A 19,333-nucleotide genomic window follows, 5' to 3' on the forward strand; every position below is an offset into this window, starting at 1 on the left:
TCCACCCAATTTTTGATGGGGGAGGAGAGCAGGAGAGAGAGAGAGAGAGAAAGGTGGGGTGGAAGTTGAGAAGAAGGAGAAGAAGGGGAAAGGAAAGAAGTAAATAAAGTGGACAGAGAGGATGGCTGCTCCAGCTTCTCTCTCTGATTTCTTCCTTCAACTTTCCCTCTCTCTCCCCGTTTTCAACTATCCTCGCTCGTTCTCTCCAGTAGTAGAAAAGAGAGGGTGGTCCAGCTGTTCTGCAGGGAGCGTGTGAAAACAGGCTCAGGGGTCATAGGAGGTGTGTGTGTATATACGTGTGTGTGTGTGGTGGTCATCATGGCATTATTATGTATGTGTGTGTCTCATTGTCCAGAAGCATGGAGATGACGATACAGCAGCTGGGGTGAAGAGGCCTCTACGCTGACCTTCGAACCCCTCCTCTTCCTTACGCCGTCTGTGCGGTGGTGGTAGTGGGTGGGTTGGAGGGTGGTGGTGAGGGTTTAATGAAGTCATCACAGCAGGATCACGGCGAGATGTGGCATATATAGGAGGAGACGGGGTACCGTCAGAGGATGAGGTCTTTCCAAAATGTTGGTGGACATCGACAAAAAAAAAAACTGAGTTAAAGTAGCTGCTAAAGTCTAGCAGTAACTTACTGTCGCCAATCCATGGCGTTTCTTGATATGGCGAAACAAACTTTACTTTGTGGAAGGGAACTTTTTTTTATGTGCTTTATTTAGCTCATTAAATAGCACAGCAAAGGAGGAGGCACGATGGGCTGCACAGGTCTTGAAAGAGCATGAGCCTGGGATGATGCATTTTCATGGGCAGCGTATTAAACCTCTCGCCCCCAAACCAAAAAAAAAGAAAAATTAAACTCCACTTCCTTTTTCTAGAGAATAACTAGCTGAAATTCTATCCTTTTTTCTTGTCTATTTGTTCTTTTTCTATGTCTTCTTTTAATTCATCCTTTCTTAGCACCCAAGTTTCCCCAGTGTGGGATCAATAAAGTTTTATCTCATCTTAATGTGGTGTCATTTATTGTAACAAAGTAACTTACTGCAATGTCACATACAGTACATCCATGTGTAACATAACGTAGCATAAGATAAACCAACAAAGTAACATTTGGGAGTTGAGGGAGCAAAGAAGCAGGAAAGTTGGAAAAATCCCACCATGACCGTTTTCAGGTTTCTTTTTATTCCCATGAGGTATTAAAATCACTTTTTCTGGATAAGTTCTGAAACTGTTTAGCAGGCTCTGCAGGTTCCATCATTCCTGGGTGCACCTTTCAGCAGCATATTTGATGTTAGGTTGCCCAGAGGGCTTGAGGGTTGGACCTGAGAGGATCCTTAGATGTACAAGTATGTTCTGAATCTTGCACAAAAGAAGATCTAAATGTCTACATGACAGTCCAACCAAGAAACAACTTCAGTTTTTTTTTTCTTTTCTTTTTTTAGGAAGCGTTTTCAACTTATGTTCAGTTCTTCATTTATATCCAGAATACTAAAGACCTCTGACATCTCTTCATTTCCGATGGAGAAACTATTAATTTCCTGCTGAAGCAGATAGTGGAGCTACGAGAGATCACATCTCCTCTGCTTCCTGTTAAGAGAGGCGGCGACAAACAGCAGCTGCACTCACTCTCTGTCAGTGACAGGTGGAGAAAAACAACATCGGTACTGCACCAGTTTACAGGTATAATTATCCCCATTAAGTCCTGATAAAATGCTCAGTCAGGCCCAAGCAAACGAAATGCTGGATACTGATGACACGATCTGTTCAGCATGAGGTTTTTACCTAACACAAGATGCATATATTACCCCGTTGCAATTTCTGCCACTAGGGGGCACTCAACTAAACCAATAACATAAGACAGAGATTGATGACATTGTGAAGTAGCGTGGGATCATGGGAGTTGTTGTCTCCATTGATAAACAACCACCAGTTCAGATGAAAATGAACAAGTGAATAATAAAAATAGTAAACAATAGAGTGGCTAGCTGGTTGACAGACGTCCTTCGTCACCCTCTGACGTATCATCTGTCGTTTCCCGTTTCCTCAGAAGTTATAGCTACAGGGAGTAAAGGGGATGTGACCCCACTGACAGACAACCAAATGAAACGTACTGTTAGCGTGAATAAAATGACAGAGAGGAAACATTTTGGATATTGTAAGTGTAAAAATCAACAAAACATGTAACATAGGTAAAGTCGCAGACATGTTACATATTACACTTTTAAATTAAAGGCGGGGTGAGTTGTTCTGCCGACAGATTGTTGACTAACTTGTTGTTTGTACGCTGAAAAAAAATCTGTTTTTTTTGTACACAGCTCTGTAAATGGGAAACAAAATGGCTCAGACAGCACATCTGGGCCACTGACAGATGATATGATTTGGCAATGAAGGCTGAGTAATACTACGTCATTTTATAGGCTATTGTAGGGTCTTGAACTGTCTGTGCTGTGCTGAGTTACAGTTAATAAAAGGCCAGCGGTGAGGTCTGTGACGGGATGCGAACCCACCACGCCAACCTCCATGACAACCTTGATTCAGCCAGGTGTTCAGCACAGGTATATAGGAATTTTTAACATTGGATCTTTAAACTGATTTGACTGCTGAATCACAGATGTCACTGAGTGAATCAGTAGCTTCTCTACTTCAGCGGTGACACACAGCTGAAGTGTTCTGTGTTCTGCCATAAAAGCTAATGAAAGGAAACATAATCTGATAACTGTTAATGCTGAATGGGTGCTGCACTATGACCACAGTACAGCGTTTGTACAGGCTAGTTTTGCATCTTGTGTAACTTTTGAACTGAACTCATTATTGGAATCAGCAGTGATTCCAAAGCCGACAGGTTTCAAAATGTTTTTAAATGACTTTAAAAATGTTTTGAGGTGATAAAATAATGATGGTGATGATGCGCTGCTCTTTAGAGGTCAGATTTCCTGATATTTAGGTCTGGGGACTGTGAAGGCCACTGCAAAACCTTCCGCCTGTGTGTGAGGTGTGTTTAGGATCATTTTCCTCTTTTCATCTTCACCTTTTTTTTTTAAAGACTGTGTGACGTTTGCTTCTAATTGACTCCATTCTTCCTTCTACCACGAAAATTTTTTCTTCGAACATACCTTTCCTCATTGGAGCCAAAAAGTTCTATTCATCATCAGAGAGTAGGAAGCTGCTTAGGGTACTAATTGTTGGGACAGGGAAATCTGTATCACCTGACCTTTCCAAACGATGTTTGTGAACAAGCCGTAGCACTATCAAGCTAATTCAGCTCAGAGACCTTGATAAAAGTCATCTGAGAGCTCAGATCTCGAGGTGCCCAAACGTTTGCATGCACACTGCTCGTCTTTGTTTTCACTCCAAAATTGTACAAAAATTCTCTAATCTTGTTTAAAATGTTGAGGACGATCTTAACTTTATCAATTATGGACATCAGTCCATCCTCTACTCACATTAATATTCAGTAATAGAGATTTTGACCAGGGGTGCCTAAACATTTGTATGCCACTGTGGTGTGTTTATTGGACATTTGTCTCAATGGGTCTGAAAGAGGACAGAACAACAGCTTTGTAGTCTATTTTTTTATTTTCACTTTATTACCAGAAGTTGCATTTGGCTTTAAAATAAGCTTCAGTCACCAACATCCAGGCACTTCAGCAGCTGAACCTGGAAATTTAGTGGTCACGTAGAACTGGAAGATGCCAGAAGCTTCAAAAACAGACACAAAAAAACCCTAAAAATAATGGCCGCTTCTGATAGTGATTTTTGTGGCTTGAAAGGGAGATTGTCCAGTTGATGACCACTGGTAACACACTCACTGTCAGACCTCTGAACGCAGTGAAACCTACCTGCCAAAAACAACTGATATTTGCATGGAGTCTGGTGAAGTTTAGAGGCGATCATCTTTGTGTATGAAGAGTGAAATCAATCAAAACCCTGACACAAGACTGGCTGAACAGTAAAGAAGGCCTACATGACACACACTTCTGACTCCTATGCATCTCCATCCTGAGTTAATATTCAGTCTGTTACTGTGCTCCTGCATCTTTGCTCCAATGAGAAAAATCACCTCCATGTACTGCACTTATAAAATCAAGTCAGCTTGATTTTCAATGCATTTTAATTGTGAGACTTGCTGCAGCAGGTCTTCACACAGCCGTCACTCAAGTCCACATATAATTGCCAGTCATTAACTGGTCGGAAACAATTCAAACTGAAATCTATTGATTTTGGTAGATGAACACTGATTTCTCATTTCATACTCTGCCTCTACAAAGACAGAGCGAGACAAACTGTTCTTCATGTCATTAATACATCACGTCCATTTTCTTCATCATAAAAGTAAAGTGCACTTTGAGTGTGTTTAGACACACAGGCAGAACATTTTACATTAACGAAACACAATATACCATTTTTTACACATCTCACTCACATGAGATGAACAGAGTTAAGATGCACTGAGCTGGAGGTGAACTCTGCTTCACCTCTTCCACTCGTGGCCAAATGAGGCCTTTACTGCCACCTGATGGCAGAACTGATGATGTGCTCCAAAACAGTGACATCAACCCTGTTGGACGGTAGCAAAGTGATACTATTTTCACAAAAAATACATCTTCGGTTTCAGATTTTCATTTTTTTTAAATGGACATGGCACTCTTTAGACAGCACCACGGCATCAATTGAATCTCAACACAGCCTTCCAGAAGAAAAACACTTGAAGACATTGTTACACTTTCAATACATACTGTCTGTATTTTGGTGCAGCACGCTGAATGCTGTTATGCTCATTATTCAGAGGAAAGCTAAAAGGCGCTAAGTGAAGTCATAAAAAGCAATTACTGATGGAGTTCATGTTTCATTTCATTTTTTCTTAGCTCCTGAAAAGTTGAAATACAGTACCAGACACATAACAAAATTTCAATTCCCTCTTTCAACTGCTGCACGCAGAAACTCGTTGCGACTCTGACCATTAAAAAACAAAATAAAAAAAATTCTCAACCTGAAAGAAGTGAAAACAGAAAATTTACATCAGCAGGAAAGGAGGTTGAGCTCCTTCCTCCTCTTCCTGTGGGCAAACTGGAAGCTTCCTGCAGTGTGTAGTGTGACTATACGCAAGTGGGGGTGGTATTAAGAAATAAATACAGGATAAATAGACTTTAAAATTAATTCAAGATCTCCACAACTGCAGCTGAAATCTGAAGCCACACTGTACCAAGTTAAGAGTTCACAAATTAAAGGCAGAGTTGGGTTTGAAATAAAGTGTGGCATGACTCCTGGTTTAGACACTGAACCATCCTCAGGGAATAAACCATCCTGTGCTCACAGTTGGACATGCACCGACTGCTCCAGCAGCAACGTTGTCAGAGAAACTCAACACTGACGCCACAAAACTGCCTTGAAGTGCAGGAGACGTCCTCGACTCTGAATCCCTGCCTCCTCCAGAGATGCTGCTCTGACCTCTGCGATGGAGAAACTGGCTGAGACAGACTCCGAGACCTGTTTGTTTTCATTGACTCACCTCAGAAGGAGTTTTCCTTTCAGTCCTTAAATATCATGAACAGCTGCCCCCTCGACTCACAGGAAGAGGTTGATTTTGGCAGAGACGGCCTTACAGCCGGTAGAGGAAAAGTACTGTCCCTGGACGGGAGTGTAGATCATGTCGCCCCCTACTGCCTCCACCACGTCACTTCGGGCGCAGACGCCCCGCTGGCAGAGCTGTGAGTGGACACAGCGCTCCACATGGCGTCGACTCAGCGGCAGGAAAGGAACGAAGCGGGTGATGAGCTTCTGCTGGATGATGCTGGAGTGGAAGAAGCCGCCTGGAGAGAGAAACTCACATCAGTTTCCTTCCTCTGACAGTAATGTAACAGTAGCTGGGCCTGCACAGCAATATACCGGCAAATTAGCTTGTTTGATCAACTGAACAACGACAAGCAGCTGTTTCATCTCTGTGTCCTACATTTAGCTCATTATTGTGCACCGTACAGTGTACTGAAGAGGCTGAGCATCATCTCCAAAATATTATGGTACACTAATTACTGAATGTGGAAATTTCTACTCTTTTCCAGCAACAGTCACAGAATACATCCACGAGAAGACGTTCTGAGACGGCTGTGAAATGCCTGCTTCGGTGTGACCACAGAAAGCACCACAGACACCAGACGAAGAATTCTTTTAGAGCTTTGTCCTCATAGATTTTTTCAGATTTTTATCCTTAATCTACTCTATTTTAGCTAGATTTTAATATTTTATTGTGTAGTACACTTTCTTCAAGACTAAGATGATGTCTTTAAGTTGTTAATTGACCCCAACCAAAGGCCCAAGATATTCAGTTCATATCACACACAAAAAAAGCATGACATTTTGCATTATTAATAATAGAATATCAATGCGAGGCATTACGTGTAAATAACAGAGCTCTAAAAATAAGTTCTCTGCACCACCCTGATAGACACCTATTAAACCATTAATATGTTTTACATGTGACCATAAAAATAAGTGATCAGTGATGTTTTCTTTTATTATTATATATTATTGGTACAGGGAATGCTTGGTTAAGTGCTGGGCAACACACTGATCACAGCATATTTCAATCAGCAACGTTAATATCTGAATTCAAACAGAACTGGCTCTAGACCTAATATACAGCTGGATGTACAGTCAGTGTTCTACACTGCGGCGTGTAACTCACTTGGCTTATATACAGTTTGAACTAATCACTGAACATTGTACCGTTACATCACAAAAGGCACTTACTTGTGTTGCTGTTGTACACTGTCTGTGCGATGGCTTCCTGCACGTCGGCCAGCTTGATCTCCTCTCTGTCCCGTCCAGCCTGCCGATTCTCCAGTGCCATTTTGTTAATCACCTCCTCTCCTGTGGTGCTGCGGGGAAAACACACAAAACACAGTCAGAGTCCGTGAAAACTGGCGAATGCTGCTGTTTCTGATGTGGATGCTTTGTTTTCTGTGTCCCTCAGAGAGAATTTCCACCATGAATATTCACTATTGATCAAACAAGGAGCGAGTCCCTGCTGGAAGTCAGAAGACAATTTCACTGCTTGTTTCCTTTCATACCAACTTCAGCTGAGTCTCACACAGTGGTGAGAGCATGAATTCTAAACTCACTTCAGTGAAGTCTACTTTCTGTAGCCCTTCACGTTATTAAATTATGAAAAAAAAAACAAAAACAAAACATTCACAATTCTGAGATTTACTCACTTAGGATTTCCTCTGTTTTCATGGTGGCTGGTAAATTTTGGGCTCCAACAGCAGTTGCAGGGTAATTTTCCCTGTTGAGATGCCCAAAGCTGTGTTGAGACTGACATGACTCTGTAGCCAATCAGATACTCTGCACATTCACGTACTTTGTAACATGCAAGGTGTAATTCTACTGTGTTCTGGAAATGAAGGAGGATAAAATGGTTGTGACTGTGATTCCAGAGCTGTGACATCCTGTCTCATAGTATTTTAGATGACTGTGCAGGCTTCTCTTAAACCTTCAAACTCAACGATCTCTTACTCAAACTGTACTTCCTGTATTGCATTTCATCTTTTTATCTGTACCCTGAGCAGCATTCCCCGACTGGTGCGGCCCCTTTTTTTGTGTGGCTAGGTATTACTCATGTTGTGGTGACATAAATCTGTTTCACAATCACATTGTAGAGACTCGCCTTCCTTATGGGGACAAAACACAAGGCCCCTGTGAATTTCCCTTGGGGACGAATAAAGTTTCTATCTATCATAATGTAAATCATAAAGTTTTAGGATGAAGACTTGGGTTAAGGTTATGGTAAGGTTAGGTTTAGGTTATGGTTAGGGTAAGTCTACAGGACATAAATGTAAGTCCATGTAATGTCCCCAAAAGTGATGGAAACATGACTGTGTGTGTGTGAGTGTACCTGATGAAGACATAGATGGCCTTGCGGTAGTTGGTGCGAAATACAACATGGGAAGGACCCAGGAAGGGCTCCAGGACGTCAATGAGACCAGGAGGCATCTTCTCCATCTCGTCAAAAATGAAGACAGAGCGAGCACACTCCGTCAGGTTCCCCTGCACCCAGCTCTTCAACTCCTCCTGCCAACCAGCAGAGGGAAAATCAGTCCTGACTGCAGCTCCAAAGGCTGCAAATAATCAACACATTTCTCTTCCGCCAGCCATCATTTTCTTTTTGAGGTAAAACTGAACAAATCTGGCTTCTTGGCATCTCAGTTTATGTCAGGATACATTTAATCTGTGTCTCTCATTTTAGATAAAGTTATTTGACACACAGCAGTAATTACTCATGATTACTCCAGAACTGATTACATTAAGAGTAACACTGCCTTCCACAACAGTCCCTAACTTACCCTGTACTCCTTGACCTGGTCAGGTAAAGGGAAGTGCAGCGTGGGAACAAACTGGTGGACATATGGGCTGCTCATCGCTGAGCCGTACAGATGATTTCCCAGCATGGAGCTGACCAGCGTCTTTCCAGTCCCAGAGGAGCCATGGAAGGACAGCACCAGGGGCCGCTCAGGGCTTTTATTCTTAAGGAACCTCCCCACCTCCTCTGAAATGATGTCCTGGGCCAGATGCTGTCCGTAAACATTCTTGTAGAGGTCCCATTCCAGGTCTGGTCAGGAAATAAAGACATGTGTAATGTTAATGTTACCAGCCATCCTCAACACCTACTTGTCTGACAGATTACATCACCTAACAGTGGCCCCTTTGAGCCACACCGGTCCAGGAACTAGCAGCCACAGGACCTAAACTTAATCTGACAAAATCTAAGATCAGGATATCTTTGATGGACTTTGCTGCTTTGATTTTGAACACTTTTTTTTTTTTTATCTGTGCAGTACTTGATGGCAGGAGTAAGTTTCCCTTTAGCCTTCAAATTAAAAAATGAAGTATCAGTATAAGCCTCAAGAATAGAGTTATGATGGGACCTGGCCTGTTTTGTCAGGACTGTGTTACAATTGATTAAGTCGCAACATTGTTAAAATAACTACTAAAAGTAACAAGCAATTTGCAACGTGAAAAACAATAATTTCTTCCAGCTTCTTTAAACCGTACCTCCAGTGTTCAATAGAACAGTAGACTTCCTGTGTTTTGCTAGCTAGCATAACGGCTAACCAGCAGAGCAGTTTCTACGGTAACAGTATTCACTAGCCTTTTGTGAACACTGGAGACTTAAAATGCCAGTTAACCAACTCTTTCTGTACACGAACAAGCATATCAAATACATGAACGTTACCGTTTGGCAGATATACGAGCTTGCAATACTTCATCTTTCCAGCCTAGCTGGTTAACAAGAAGCAGCAGCAGCCAGAGAAACACATCATCTTACCTCTGATATTGGGCTTAAAATCGCAGTCACAGCTGTCTAATAATGTGCAGTAAAGTTCCTGTAAAACGCCACAAACCGGGTTATAATGGTATAAAAGCAGTACACACAGGATGGCCAACATTTTAGCTGCCTGTTGGCAGACAGAGGAACCGAGTGGATGGTTTGGCGATAACCGGTCAGTTTGTAGTTTTTCTACTTCGAGGAAGCCGTCCAGAAATACGCAAAGAGCGACGGAGAGGACTACATTTCCCAGAAACAAGGGACGTAGTATTGTACACGTTGGAAGATCACAGTCCAGAAATCACAGTGCTAAGCGCAGCGAAAATACTGGCTTGTTTTTTGAACGATGTACATGCAGTAATTTATTAGAAATATACTTAGGTTTTATCAAATGTAATCATAGTGGACATATGTGCAAAACATGTCAGTCGGGACTATATGGTAGAATACAATTAAAATGTTGTAGATGTTGTGTTTTTTGAGCATATAATTCAACAGAACATTGTACTCTGTGTATTTGACTGTAATCTTGCACAGCAGAACTGAACATCATAGAAAAGTCATTCATACAGCAGAGGTGCTGTTAATGCAATTAACAATTAGTAAAGTAGCCTCAGTATTTTTAGAGAAAATGAACATTGCACTGTGCCTTGAGTTCCATCAGTTGAGTTCAGCATCAGCTACTGAAAATACTGGGATTAGAGATTAACCGTTTAGTTTGAGAACAAACCTCCACCTGCTCCTGGAAACCTGCAACATCCCATCACCTTATCAGTGTATCAACTGCAGACTTTAGAAATTGCTCACAATAATTTAGTTCCAACTGATTTTTTTTTCCCCTTTGATCCCATTTTTAAAAATATCGTTCTTCCTCAAATAATGAATTCAGAAAAAGAACAGAGGAAAGGGGCACCAGTCTCCTCTATATTGCGGCATGAAGACGGGACAAGAAGTTGAGTTTGGATTGTGTGGCTGAATTATTGTTCATGTATAATTTTGTTGTCTCTTAACCATCTATGTGACAAGTGAAGTAATCACAAAGCACCAATGATCTCAGCAGTTTGACGAATACTTATTGTGCATTATGTGAGGCATATGAATGGTAATTGTATTAGTTTTGTCAAGATAGAAGTTAGAAAAGCAAAACTATGGGTATAGAAGATTAAATTGAAGTAATTTTTTTTTTTTTAACTAAAATTGTCCCTGTCCTTTACAAAAACTCTTCACCTCAGCTTCATATTGATCGTTTTAAAGTCAGTGAAAGGCGTTACGTAGTTCATGACTTTACAATAATGATTAACAAGACTCTATGCGTGTAGGTGCAAGGTTAAAAGCAAATACTTGAACTGCCGTCTATCCACATTTCCATTTGATTTCTGAAGTGTGTTTCCTTTTTTTTTTTTGCCACTTTGCGTTGTTATATAGTTCTTTTGTTACTTTTTAAAATCAAATCCAGCATTTTAAGTTCTTTTTATTGCTCTAGTATTTGTCACCACACCTTGAATTCTTATTTCCCTTTTTAGTTTGGTTTATTATTTCTGCTCCTGTGTTTTTGATATTTAAAACATGAATACATAAAGAGAACTTCTCACCAAAATAAAGGCTCGCTGGACGTGCTGAAGCTGAGATTCAATAATAAAAATAAACGGAAAAAGCATCCACACACTTTAAGCTGTTCATATTCATTAATTGATGCAAGGTTTCTCTTCATCAAGCATCCTTTAAACTATGAATAAGAAACTTAAACAGTCATCGTATTCATTCAAACTGAAAATGGAAAGTGTTAACAGAAAGGAAAAAACGTAAGAAATGTGATTCAATAAGGAGTAAAAGAAATCTCTCTAGTCTTCTTGTCAGATTAATTTGCCTTTTCTCCACATCAACCTGCAACCACAGGTCACAGTCTTATCTAAGAACTATGGCTTAATTCAAACCTGGAGTTTGCCACGTGAGACTCAACTCTCAGTTCTCCCTTGTGTAACGAACTTTCTGCTGCTGCTGCATACCTCACACACTCTGAACTTTAGTCCTGTTACTTCGATGCCAACGCCCTCGGAGCTGCTCTGACCATCTGTGCTGGACAACAGGCAGTCAGGCAGCTGTCTGCTGTGAGGGAGGTTGAACGCACCAACAACAAGCTTGTGTTGACTCGTGAAATCTGTTGACTGACACTGTCTCGGTAAGTGTTGATATCAATGAATCAAGACCAGTGAAGGAGTTTTAGAAGCTAAACAGGCTGGTGGTATGATAAGATAACACTAAAAAAGACCTTTTATTGATTTTTCAGGGCAGCTGTCTTTGTGTTCATGTTGGATGGTGCCAGTAGTTGTATTACTATCATGTGTATGTGCATGAATGGACTGCTCAGCTGAGTACTTTCAGATGGATGCTATGGTCTCCAAGTCTCACAGAGCCACATAGCAACTTCCAGATGTTTCCTATTGACAAGCTGAACAACACGACTGGACTTTACAAATGCATTGAGCAAACCAACATCAAACTGTGCCCATTCAGAACTATGGTACTGCTGAAGTTCAGTTTGTAAACAGTGAGAGAAAATCTTAGAAAAGTTAAGAGGTTTGGATGAGCAAAACCAACAAGAAACATAATGAGACCCGGATATCTTATGTAATTAAAGCAGGAACACTGAGTGATTACTTTGGAAACATTTGCTTATCCGCTCACAAAATAGTCTCATGTTTCCCATTTGCAGAAATGAAGAAATGGCACAAGGGATTGGAAGAGTCTTTTCTTTCCTTACACAGAGAGAACATGTACATGTATTTATTACAGGTAGTCTTGGCTCAGGTCTCCAAAAAAAGTTATTTATAATCAACATAAAAAGCTGTAGTAGTGATAGTAGCAGTTGTAGATGCAGTACATTATCTTTAATAAACCTAAGATAAAGTACTTTTGTTGACAAAATTAAGCAATGAAGCACTTCACAAAGCTAAAACTGAACATTTTACTGAAAGTTATGGTTCCATATGGAAATGTCCTCTGACCCTTGACCAAATACAAAAAGGAGCTGCTATTCAATCCCCTTCACAGTGCGGCACCTGTCATTACTCAGCAGCACTTCTACATGAACACAAAACCCACGGGACGAATTCCAACTCCGTGCAGTTGTGTAATCAGCAAACTGTTTTTGAGCTGTATTATGCAAGTCTTGGGCCAGTGTGCCTCAGTTTTCAGGAGGAATGATGAAAATCCTCTGTGGAAAGATTTGCAGTGGTCTGCATCCGGTTTCTTGGGCTGCACTTAACTAAAACTTTTAACACTCACTCTTTGCTCTCAACTGTGAGTAAGTTGTATTTATTCATCTCCGAGCAGGGACATGTTTCTGTTCAGTAGAGTACACAACAACAACCAATATCGATAAGCATGAGCACTGTTGCTATTTTACATTGCTTAGCACACTAAAGTTTCCCTGTCAAAGCCAACTGGCAAGGCTCATAAGGCATTTGGTTTATAGCTCAATGAATTAAACTATGGAAAAAAGACTGACAGGTAATTTCAAATTGGTCATTGACACTTCTCTCCTTTGCAAAGACATGAGCCCATCTTCAGCTCAAATTATTCTTTTGTATCATTTCTTTTAAGCATCATCGTCTTAGCTTATGATTTTTAAACTTTTTCAAAAGTCAAATTTCTTGTGTGTCTAACTTCTGCGAAACTGTCCATCAACATTGGCTGGAAACTTTGAATGAATCTAAGGTGACAACAACACATTTAAAAAAAATAAAAATAAAAATCTTCAAAATCAGCAAAATATCAATCAAGTCTGAGAGGACAGCTCATAGTTGGCACAAAAATTTCTGAAACTATGAAGAAGCAGAAATTAGGCAACCCTTCTCTGTATTCTTCCATTCTTTATGTTCACTTGTTTGTTAAGGTGATGCATATTCTTGATCTCAACAACTGTAAAGCCTTGACAGGTCTAACATCCTTACATCCCTTGTCAGAATCTCTTTCAGAGATGCACCGGCTGACCTTGGTGACACTTGTGGTGCTGCTCTGCTCCCCACCCTTAGTAAATGGAGGGAAAATCCTGGTGTATCCTTTGGATGGAAGCCACTGGGTCAACATGAAAGTCCTCATTGAGGAGCTTCACTCCAGAGGCCACGAAATCACAGTGGTGCGGCCATCAGACACCTGGTACATCAAGCCAGAGTCCCCATACTACAAGTCCATCACTATAAATTCCTCTGCTGGTTTTGATCAGGAACACTTTGGGTCATTTGTAACCAAAATGCTGAACATGCGGCGGGAAGGTGCTTCAATTTGGCGCCGGATAGCTCTGGAATATGAACTAGTGGAAGAGTTCTATCAGTTGAATAAGATGGTGCTTCAGATGGTGGGGGAGATTTTTGAGAATACCAAACTGATGCAGAGTTTCCGTGATGCCAAATATGATTTGGTTCTGACGGACCCTGCAACTGGTGGTGGGGTGCTCCTGGCTCACCGCCTGGGTCTCCCACTTGTCTTAAATGTCAGGTGGACTATTCAGGGTGAGGGCCATCTTGCGATTGCACCTTCCCCACTCTCCTATGTCCCACTACCAGCGACAGAGCTGACTGACAAGATGACGTTTTCCCAGCGGATCAACAACATTCTTTACTATTTCTTCACTCGTCTTCAAATTTGGTATGTCACAGACCCAAATTATATACCATTTGTTCGTCATTACTTTGGAAATGATGTACATTACATGGAGCTGTTTCAGTCAGCAGACATCTGGCTGATGAGGAATGATTTTACCTTTGAGTTCCCACGACCTACAATGCCAAACGTCATCTACATGTCAGGATTTCAATGCAAACCCTCCAAGCCCCTCTCTAAAGAGCTACAGAATTTTGTTCAGAGCTCTGGTGAACATGGGGTCATCATTATGACATTGGGAACCTTGGTGGAAAAACTTCCTGAGGACATTGCTGAAGAAATTGCCGCTGCTTTTGCCAAACTTCCTCAAAAGGTGATCTGGAGGCACACAGGCAAAAGACCATCCACCCTTGGTAACAACACATTACTCTTGGACTGGCTGCCTCAAAATGACCTCCTGGGCCACCCCAAGACCAGAGTGTTTGTGGCCCATGGAGGCACCAATGGAATTCAGGAGGCCATCTATCATGGTGTTCCCATGGTCGGTCTGCCCCTCATGTTCGACCAGCAGGACAACTTCTTCAGGATGAAAGTAAAAGGTGTGGCCAAAGTCCTGGACATTGCAACTGTGAACAAAGACATCTTTCTGGAGGCACTGAAGGAGGTACTCTATGAACCGAGCTACAGGGAGAAGATGACAACACTGTCCAACCTGCAGAGAGATCAGCCCATGAAACCATTGGACCGTGCCATGTTCTGGATCGAGTTTGTCATGAGGCACAAAGGAGCAAAGCATCTAAGGACAGAGTCTTACAAGATGTCCACGATCCAGTATTACTCCATTGATGTGGTGGCATTTCTGCTTGCAGTTATTTTGCTGGTATTTATTGTTTTTATTTCTGCAGTAAAGTTTTTGTGGCGGAGAGTGATTTGTAGAGGCAAAGTCAAAAAGGAATAATGAACATGCTCCAACAATGGAACCTGATTTGTTGTACAGAAAACACTAACATTCATAAGCTGTTCTGTGTTTAGAGTCCTGACCAGGACTTAGACCGGTATCCTTAAATGTCTGAGTGTGTGTAGATGACTCAACACACAAACCTAACATTGTATAATGACTTTAACCAAGGAGGTCATGTTGTTTGTTTGCTTACTTGTATGATATATATAAAAAAATAAAAATACAACTTCGGGAAAAGTTAGACCTTGAGTCAAGAAAACAGTCTTTAATCCTTATCCAGCAACATTTTGAAGGATTTGTTGCAGGTTTTTACACATTTTCCTTATTATCATAAATTACTGAATTTCCTTAAATAAAATGAAAAAAAAAAAAAAGATTTGCTTTGTTAAAAAAAAAAAACGTCATGTATCTTGTGGTTGTCTATCACTTAGCCTGGGTGATGACTGATATTGCTTATGGCTTCAAGGTATATGATGTGATCATTTCAGAAATGTATTTTGTCCAAATGATGATTTCAAGCAAGCTGTAAATAAAAATCACAGCGATTTATTAAAGTTTTTTTTGTTGAAGCTTTGTTTTACACATATGAAGAGTTTGGTCTAGTGTACTGCACAACAGTAGAACGCATTTCACTGATTCACAAAAATTGTATTATTTCAGATGCACTTTTGCATACATTAAAGGATTCAATAAATGAATTCAAACAAAAATCATGTAGCACCGGTTTGTAAATTTTTGTGTCCCAGCTGGTCCCTGGACAATACATACGCAGCGCACCAACATTTTGACACACAGTGTTACTTATACACAAAAATATAATATACAATAAAAACATCCTCATTAATACCATAATAATGATTACATCTATATTGTCGAACCCTTTCAATCACTTTGCTTGTTTGTTATGGAGATGTGAATACAGATGCGGGTTGAAAAATACAGAGCATTTCTATTCATAAATAGTTAATGAATTTAATCACCCGCACAGATTTGATAAGAGCATTTTTCTTACTTAGTTCTTTCTTATTTTTGAGAGGTATTGAAACAAATATTTTGTTCAATCAATAAAATTCATGCTTAGTTTACCCATTCAGTAACTTTAGTTGTCATCTTTGTCCAGCTCTGTAGCAAACATCTTATTATTTCTTGTAATTTTCATTCTCAAAGTTGTATTTTCTGCATTACAAAAGAAAACAACAGACTATACACTTGGATGTGTTTACTGGAAGGACATTAAGGCACGAGGACAAGAACATTTGGTGTACATGCTTAATAACTGGTATTGTCTCTGTTAAATAAAGGATAAATAGATGGTGATGTATTAAATTACTCTTGTCTGCCTTGAAGCAGGTGGTATCATTAAGGAGACTCACCGAAGCTCAGCAGCTTATTGCTATCCTCTTACACTACTCATAGCATTAAACTAGTTTTGGGTTATTGTAATACAAAAGGACTTGTACGAAATGACCACTGTGTTTGAAGTTTCTGTTTATTTCTCACGCTTACTCTTTTACATTACAGTAGACTGTTTCACAATTATATGCTACAATATTATTCTGTTTAGTTGTGTTCATATATATATATATATAAATGTGTGTCTGTGTGTATATGTATAAAAAAATATATATAATAGTTATTTGAGAGCAGACAGTGTAGAGAGGCAAGAAACATTGAGAGAGACGTACGACATGCAGCCAAGTTCTCCAACTGAAATCCTGGATGTTGCAGGTATGTGGTATTACCACATCATTCATACAGCAGAGGGTGCTGTTAATGTGGGAATGATGTAACCAAGAGCCATGGTGCAAGTAGCCTCAGTATTTATACAGAAAATGACCAGACCAGAAAAACTGAACTAAGAAGAAAAAAAAAACAACATAATCTTTGTGTAGTTTTCTAATATTTTTTTCCAGTCATTGCACACATTATAGTAATACAACTTGTATTTTGTTATTTACGTCATCCACATTAATCACGATTCTTGCACTGTTCAGTCAGCTCACATTTACGCTACCTCCATTAGCACATACTCTATCATACTGACAGCTTAATGTAGTAGCTCTGGGGGCCAGATTATCTCTTTACTGCTGTATTTGTATTAGGTAAGGTTGTTATGATATACTTCACAGATACATTTAAGATCGTACCATCTTGCACCGAAAGATGTCAGTTTGCAACTGTAACCCCTTTTCTTTTTATCTACGTTGATGGACTGAAGGAATCACGTGGCGACTTTTTGGTCAGGTTCGTAGCATTTACTTCTCCACACACAGCTGTCAAACAAACACAGAAATGTGGTTGGTGGTGGCAAACATACAGTACAGCTCCAGCTCCGTCATTAAGATCATCAGCAAGCAAAGGGGTACACCTCCTTTACAGTGTGATCGTATAGTTTTGTTGAAAGAATAAAAATACATTTGCATTGCAAAATAAATCCACTATCCACTAATACAAATGTGCAGTCTTCCTTTCCATGTAACACCTCATTTTATCACCTAACCTGCTATGAACCTGTTTTCAGTTTTTTTATTTATTTATTTTTTTTTTATATGCAAAATATTTTACTTTTCTATGCAAAGGCTCTACAGCGTCCAAAATAATTAGCAAATTACAAAATTCCTTTGAACAAAAAAAAAAATATAAACATACCTGTCAAACAAACACAGAAATGTGGTTGGTGGTGGCAAACATACAGTACAGCTCCAGCTCCTACACATTGCAATAAGAATACAGTTAACACAATGAAGCAGACGCCGTACTTAAATAAGCTGCGCAGTTCATACGTAATCACAGCGCATGAGACATTAGACGGCTAGCTGCAAAGACTTAGCAAACAAACTTCGCTCAACAGAACGATCTAAACACAAAATGACAATCCTGCAACAGTCACAAAACGTGGTAAAACCACTTAAATCACTTCCTATGCATTCTGAATAATGTGAAGTTACTTTTATAGCATAATATTTGAAACAAATCACGGAGCTATTTTTAGCACGTACCGTCATTAGATCATCAGCAAGCAAAGGGGCGAGCTGACGATCTCGGATCTCTACAATTACCACCACCGCCACATGAGGGCGCTGTTTTTAAACAAATAAAGAGAGCCATGGGTATAGGATATGTGTATCTACTATATCTATTTCCTTAACAAATAAAATAACAAAATAACTTAATAGAAAATTAAAGGAACAGTGAGTGAACATATTAATGAATTTTGGCGAACTTCAATAATCTATAATAACCCTGTTACACAACCTTGAATTTCAAAACATCAAGAAGAACATGAAAACATCTCAAATTTCCTCAAATGAAGCTCCTGAAGCTCCTAAAGTTTGCGGACGACACCACCCTCATCGGACTCATCTCTGATGGCGACGAGTCCGCCTACAGGTGGGAGGTTGACCATCTGGTGACCTGGTGCAATCAGAACAACCTGGAGCTCAATGCTCTAAAGACAGTGGAGATGGTTGTGGACTACAGGAAGAACTCAGCCTCACCCGCCCCCATCACCCTCTGTGACTCCACTATTGACACTGTGGAGTCTTTCCGCTTCCTGGGAACTATCATCTCCCAGGACCTCAAGTGGGAGCCGAACATCAGCTCCCTCATCAGGAAAGCACAGCAGAGGATGTACTTCCTACGGCAGCTGAAGAAATTCAGCCTGCCAAAGACAATGATGGTGCACTTCTACACAGCCATCATTGAGTCCATCCTCACCTCCTCCATCACTGTCTGGTACGCTGCTGCCACCGCCAAGGACAAGGGCAGACTGCAGCGTGTCATTCGGTCTGCAGAGAAGGTGATTGGCTGCAATCTCCCATCTCTTCAGGACCTGTACGCCTCCAGGACCCTGAGGCGTGCAGAAAAGATTGTGGCTGATCCCTCTCACCCCGGACACAAACTCTTTGAGTCACTCCCCTCTGGCAGGAGGCTGCGGTCCATCAGGACCAAAACCTCACGCCACAAGAACAGTTTTTTCCCGTCTGCTGTCAGCCTTACCAACAAGGCCCGGAACCCCCCCTGACACTCTTCACATTCCACCTCGGACTCATTCTGTCACATTGACCGATATAAACATAACTCTATGCGTTACATTAACGCTCAACTTGGACTTCTTTCTGGAAAACAGACTGTGTTTCCGGTAAATAGCAACAACATAAACAGACTTGTGTATATATATTTAAATTGTTATATTTTATGCTCTTATTTTAGTATGTGTCATGCACCAATTTCACCAGAAAAAATTCCTCGTATGTGTAAAAGCGTACTTGGCAATAAAGCTTTTTCTGATTCTGATTCTGATTCTGATTCTGAAATGTGTGAGAAATCTGTGTTTTGTTTTGTTTTTGTTTTTGTTTTTTTCTCAATGTGCAGCATGAGTTAGCTTTAGTGGAGGCTGAGAAATGAGCTTCAGGCATGTGTGTGGCAGACACAGACTTTTTCATCTC

At 40.5% G+C, this 19,333-nt stretch overlaps 1 protein-coding gene and 1 pseudogene across 2 annotated transcripts; one reads left to right on the top strand and one right to left on the bottom strand.

The window, feature by feature from the left end:
• Positions 1-4,744: 4,744 nt before the first annotated feature.
• On the bottom strand, positions 4,745-9,506 carry tor2a (torsin family 2, member A). Its single transcript, XM_076730183.1, has 5 exons — positions 9,323-9,506; positions 8,340-8,605; positions 7,892-8,067; positions 6,748-6,875; positions 4,745-5,810 (listed from the first exon to the last, which is right to left on the bottom strand). The coding sequence occupies exons 1-5, from the start codon at positions 9,441-9,443 to the stop codon at positions 5,566-5,568; spliced, it is 936 nt and encodes a 311-aa protein (XP_076586298.1). The 5' UTR covers positions 9,444-9,506; the 3' UTR covers positions 4,745-5,565.
• A 1,880-nt stretch (positions 9,507-11,386) lies between these two features.
• On the top strand, positions 11,387-15,009 carry LOC143320488 (UDP-glucuronosyltransferase 2A2 pseudogene; annotated as a pseudogene). The gene is made up of 2 exons (XR_013077159.1): positions 11,387-11,501; positions 13,288-15,009. The product of XR_013077159.1 is annotated as a UDP-glucuronosyltransferase 2A2 pseudogene (transcript).
• The last annotated feature ends 4,324 nt before the right edge of the window (positions 15,010-19,333 follow it).

This window comes from Chaetodon auriga, chromosome 5 (assembly GCF_051107435.1).
Source record: "Chaetodon auriga isolate fChaAug3 chromosome 5, fChaAug3.hap1, whole genome shotgun sequence".
In the NCBI taxonomy this organism is placed as follows: Eukaryota; Metazoa; Chordata; class Actinopteri; order Chaetodontiformes; family Chaetodontidae; genus Chaetodon; species Chaetodon auriga.

Excerpts from the sequence above, each read along its gene's own strand:
- tor2a (XM_076730183.1), bottom strand. The coding sequence starts at position 9,443 with ATGTTGGCCATCCTGTGTGTACTGCTTTTATACCATTATAACCCGGTT. Across the intron at positions 8,606-9,322 it reads TTTTAAGCCCAATATCAGAG|ACCTGGAATGGGACCTCTAC; the intron begins GTAAGATGATGT and ends TTTCCTGACCAG. Across the intron at positions 8,068-8,339 it reads ACCAGGTCAAGGAGTACAGG|GAGGAGTTGAAGAGCTGGGT; the intron begins GTAAGTTAGGGA and ends GCTGGTTGGCAG.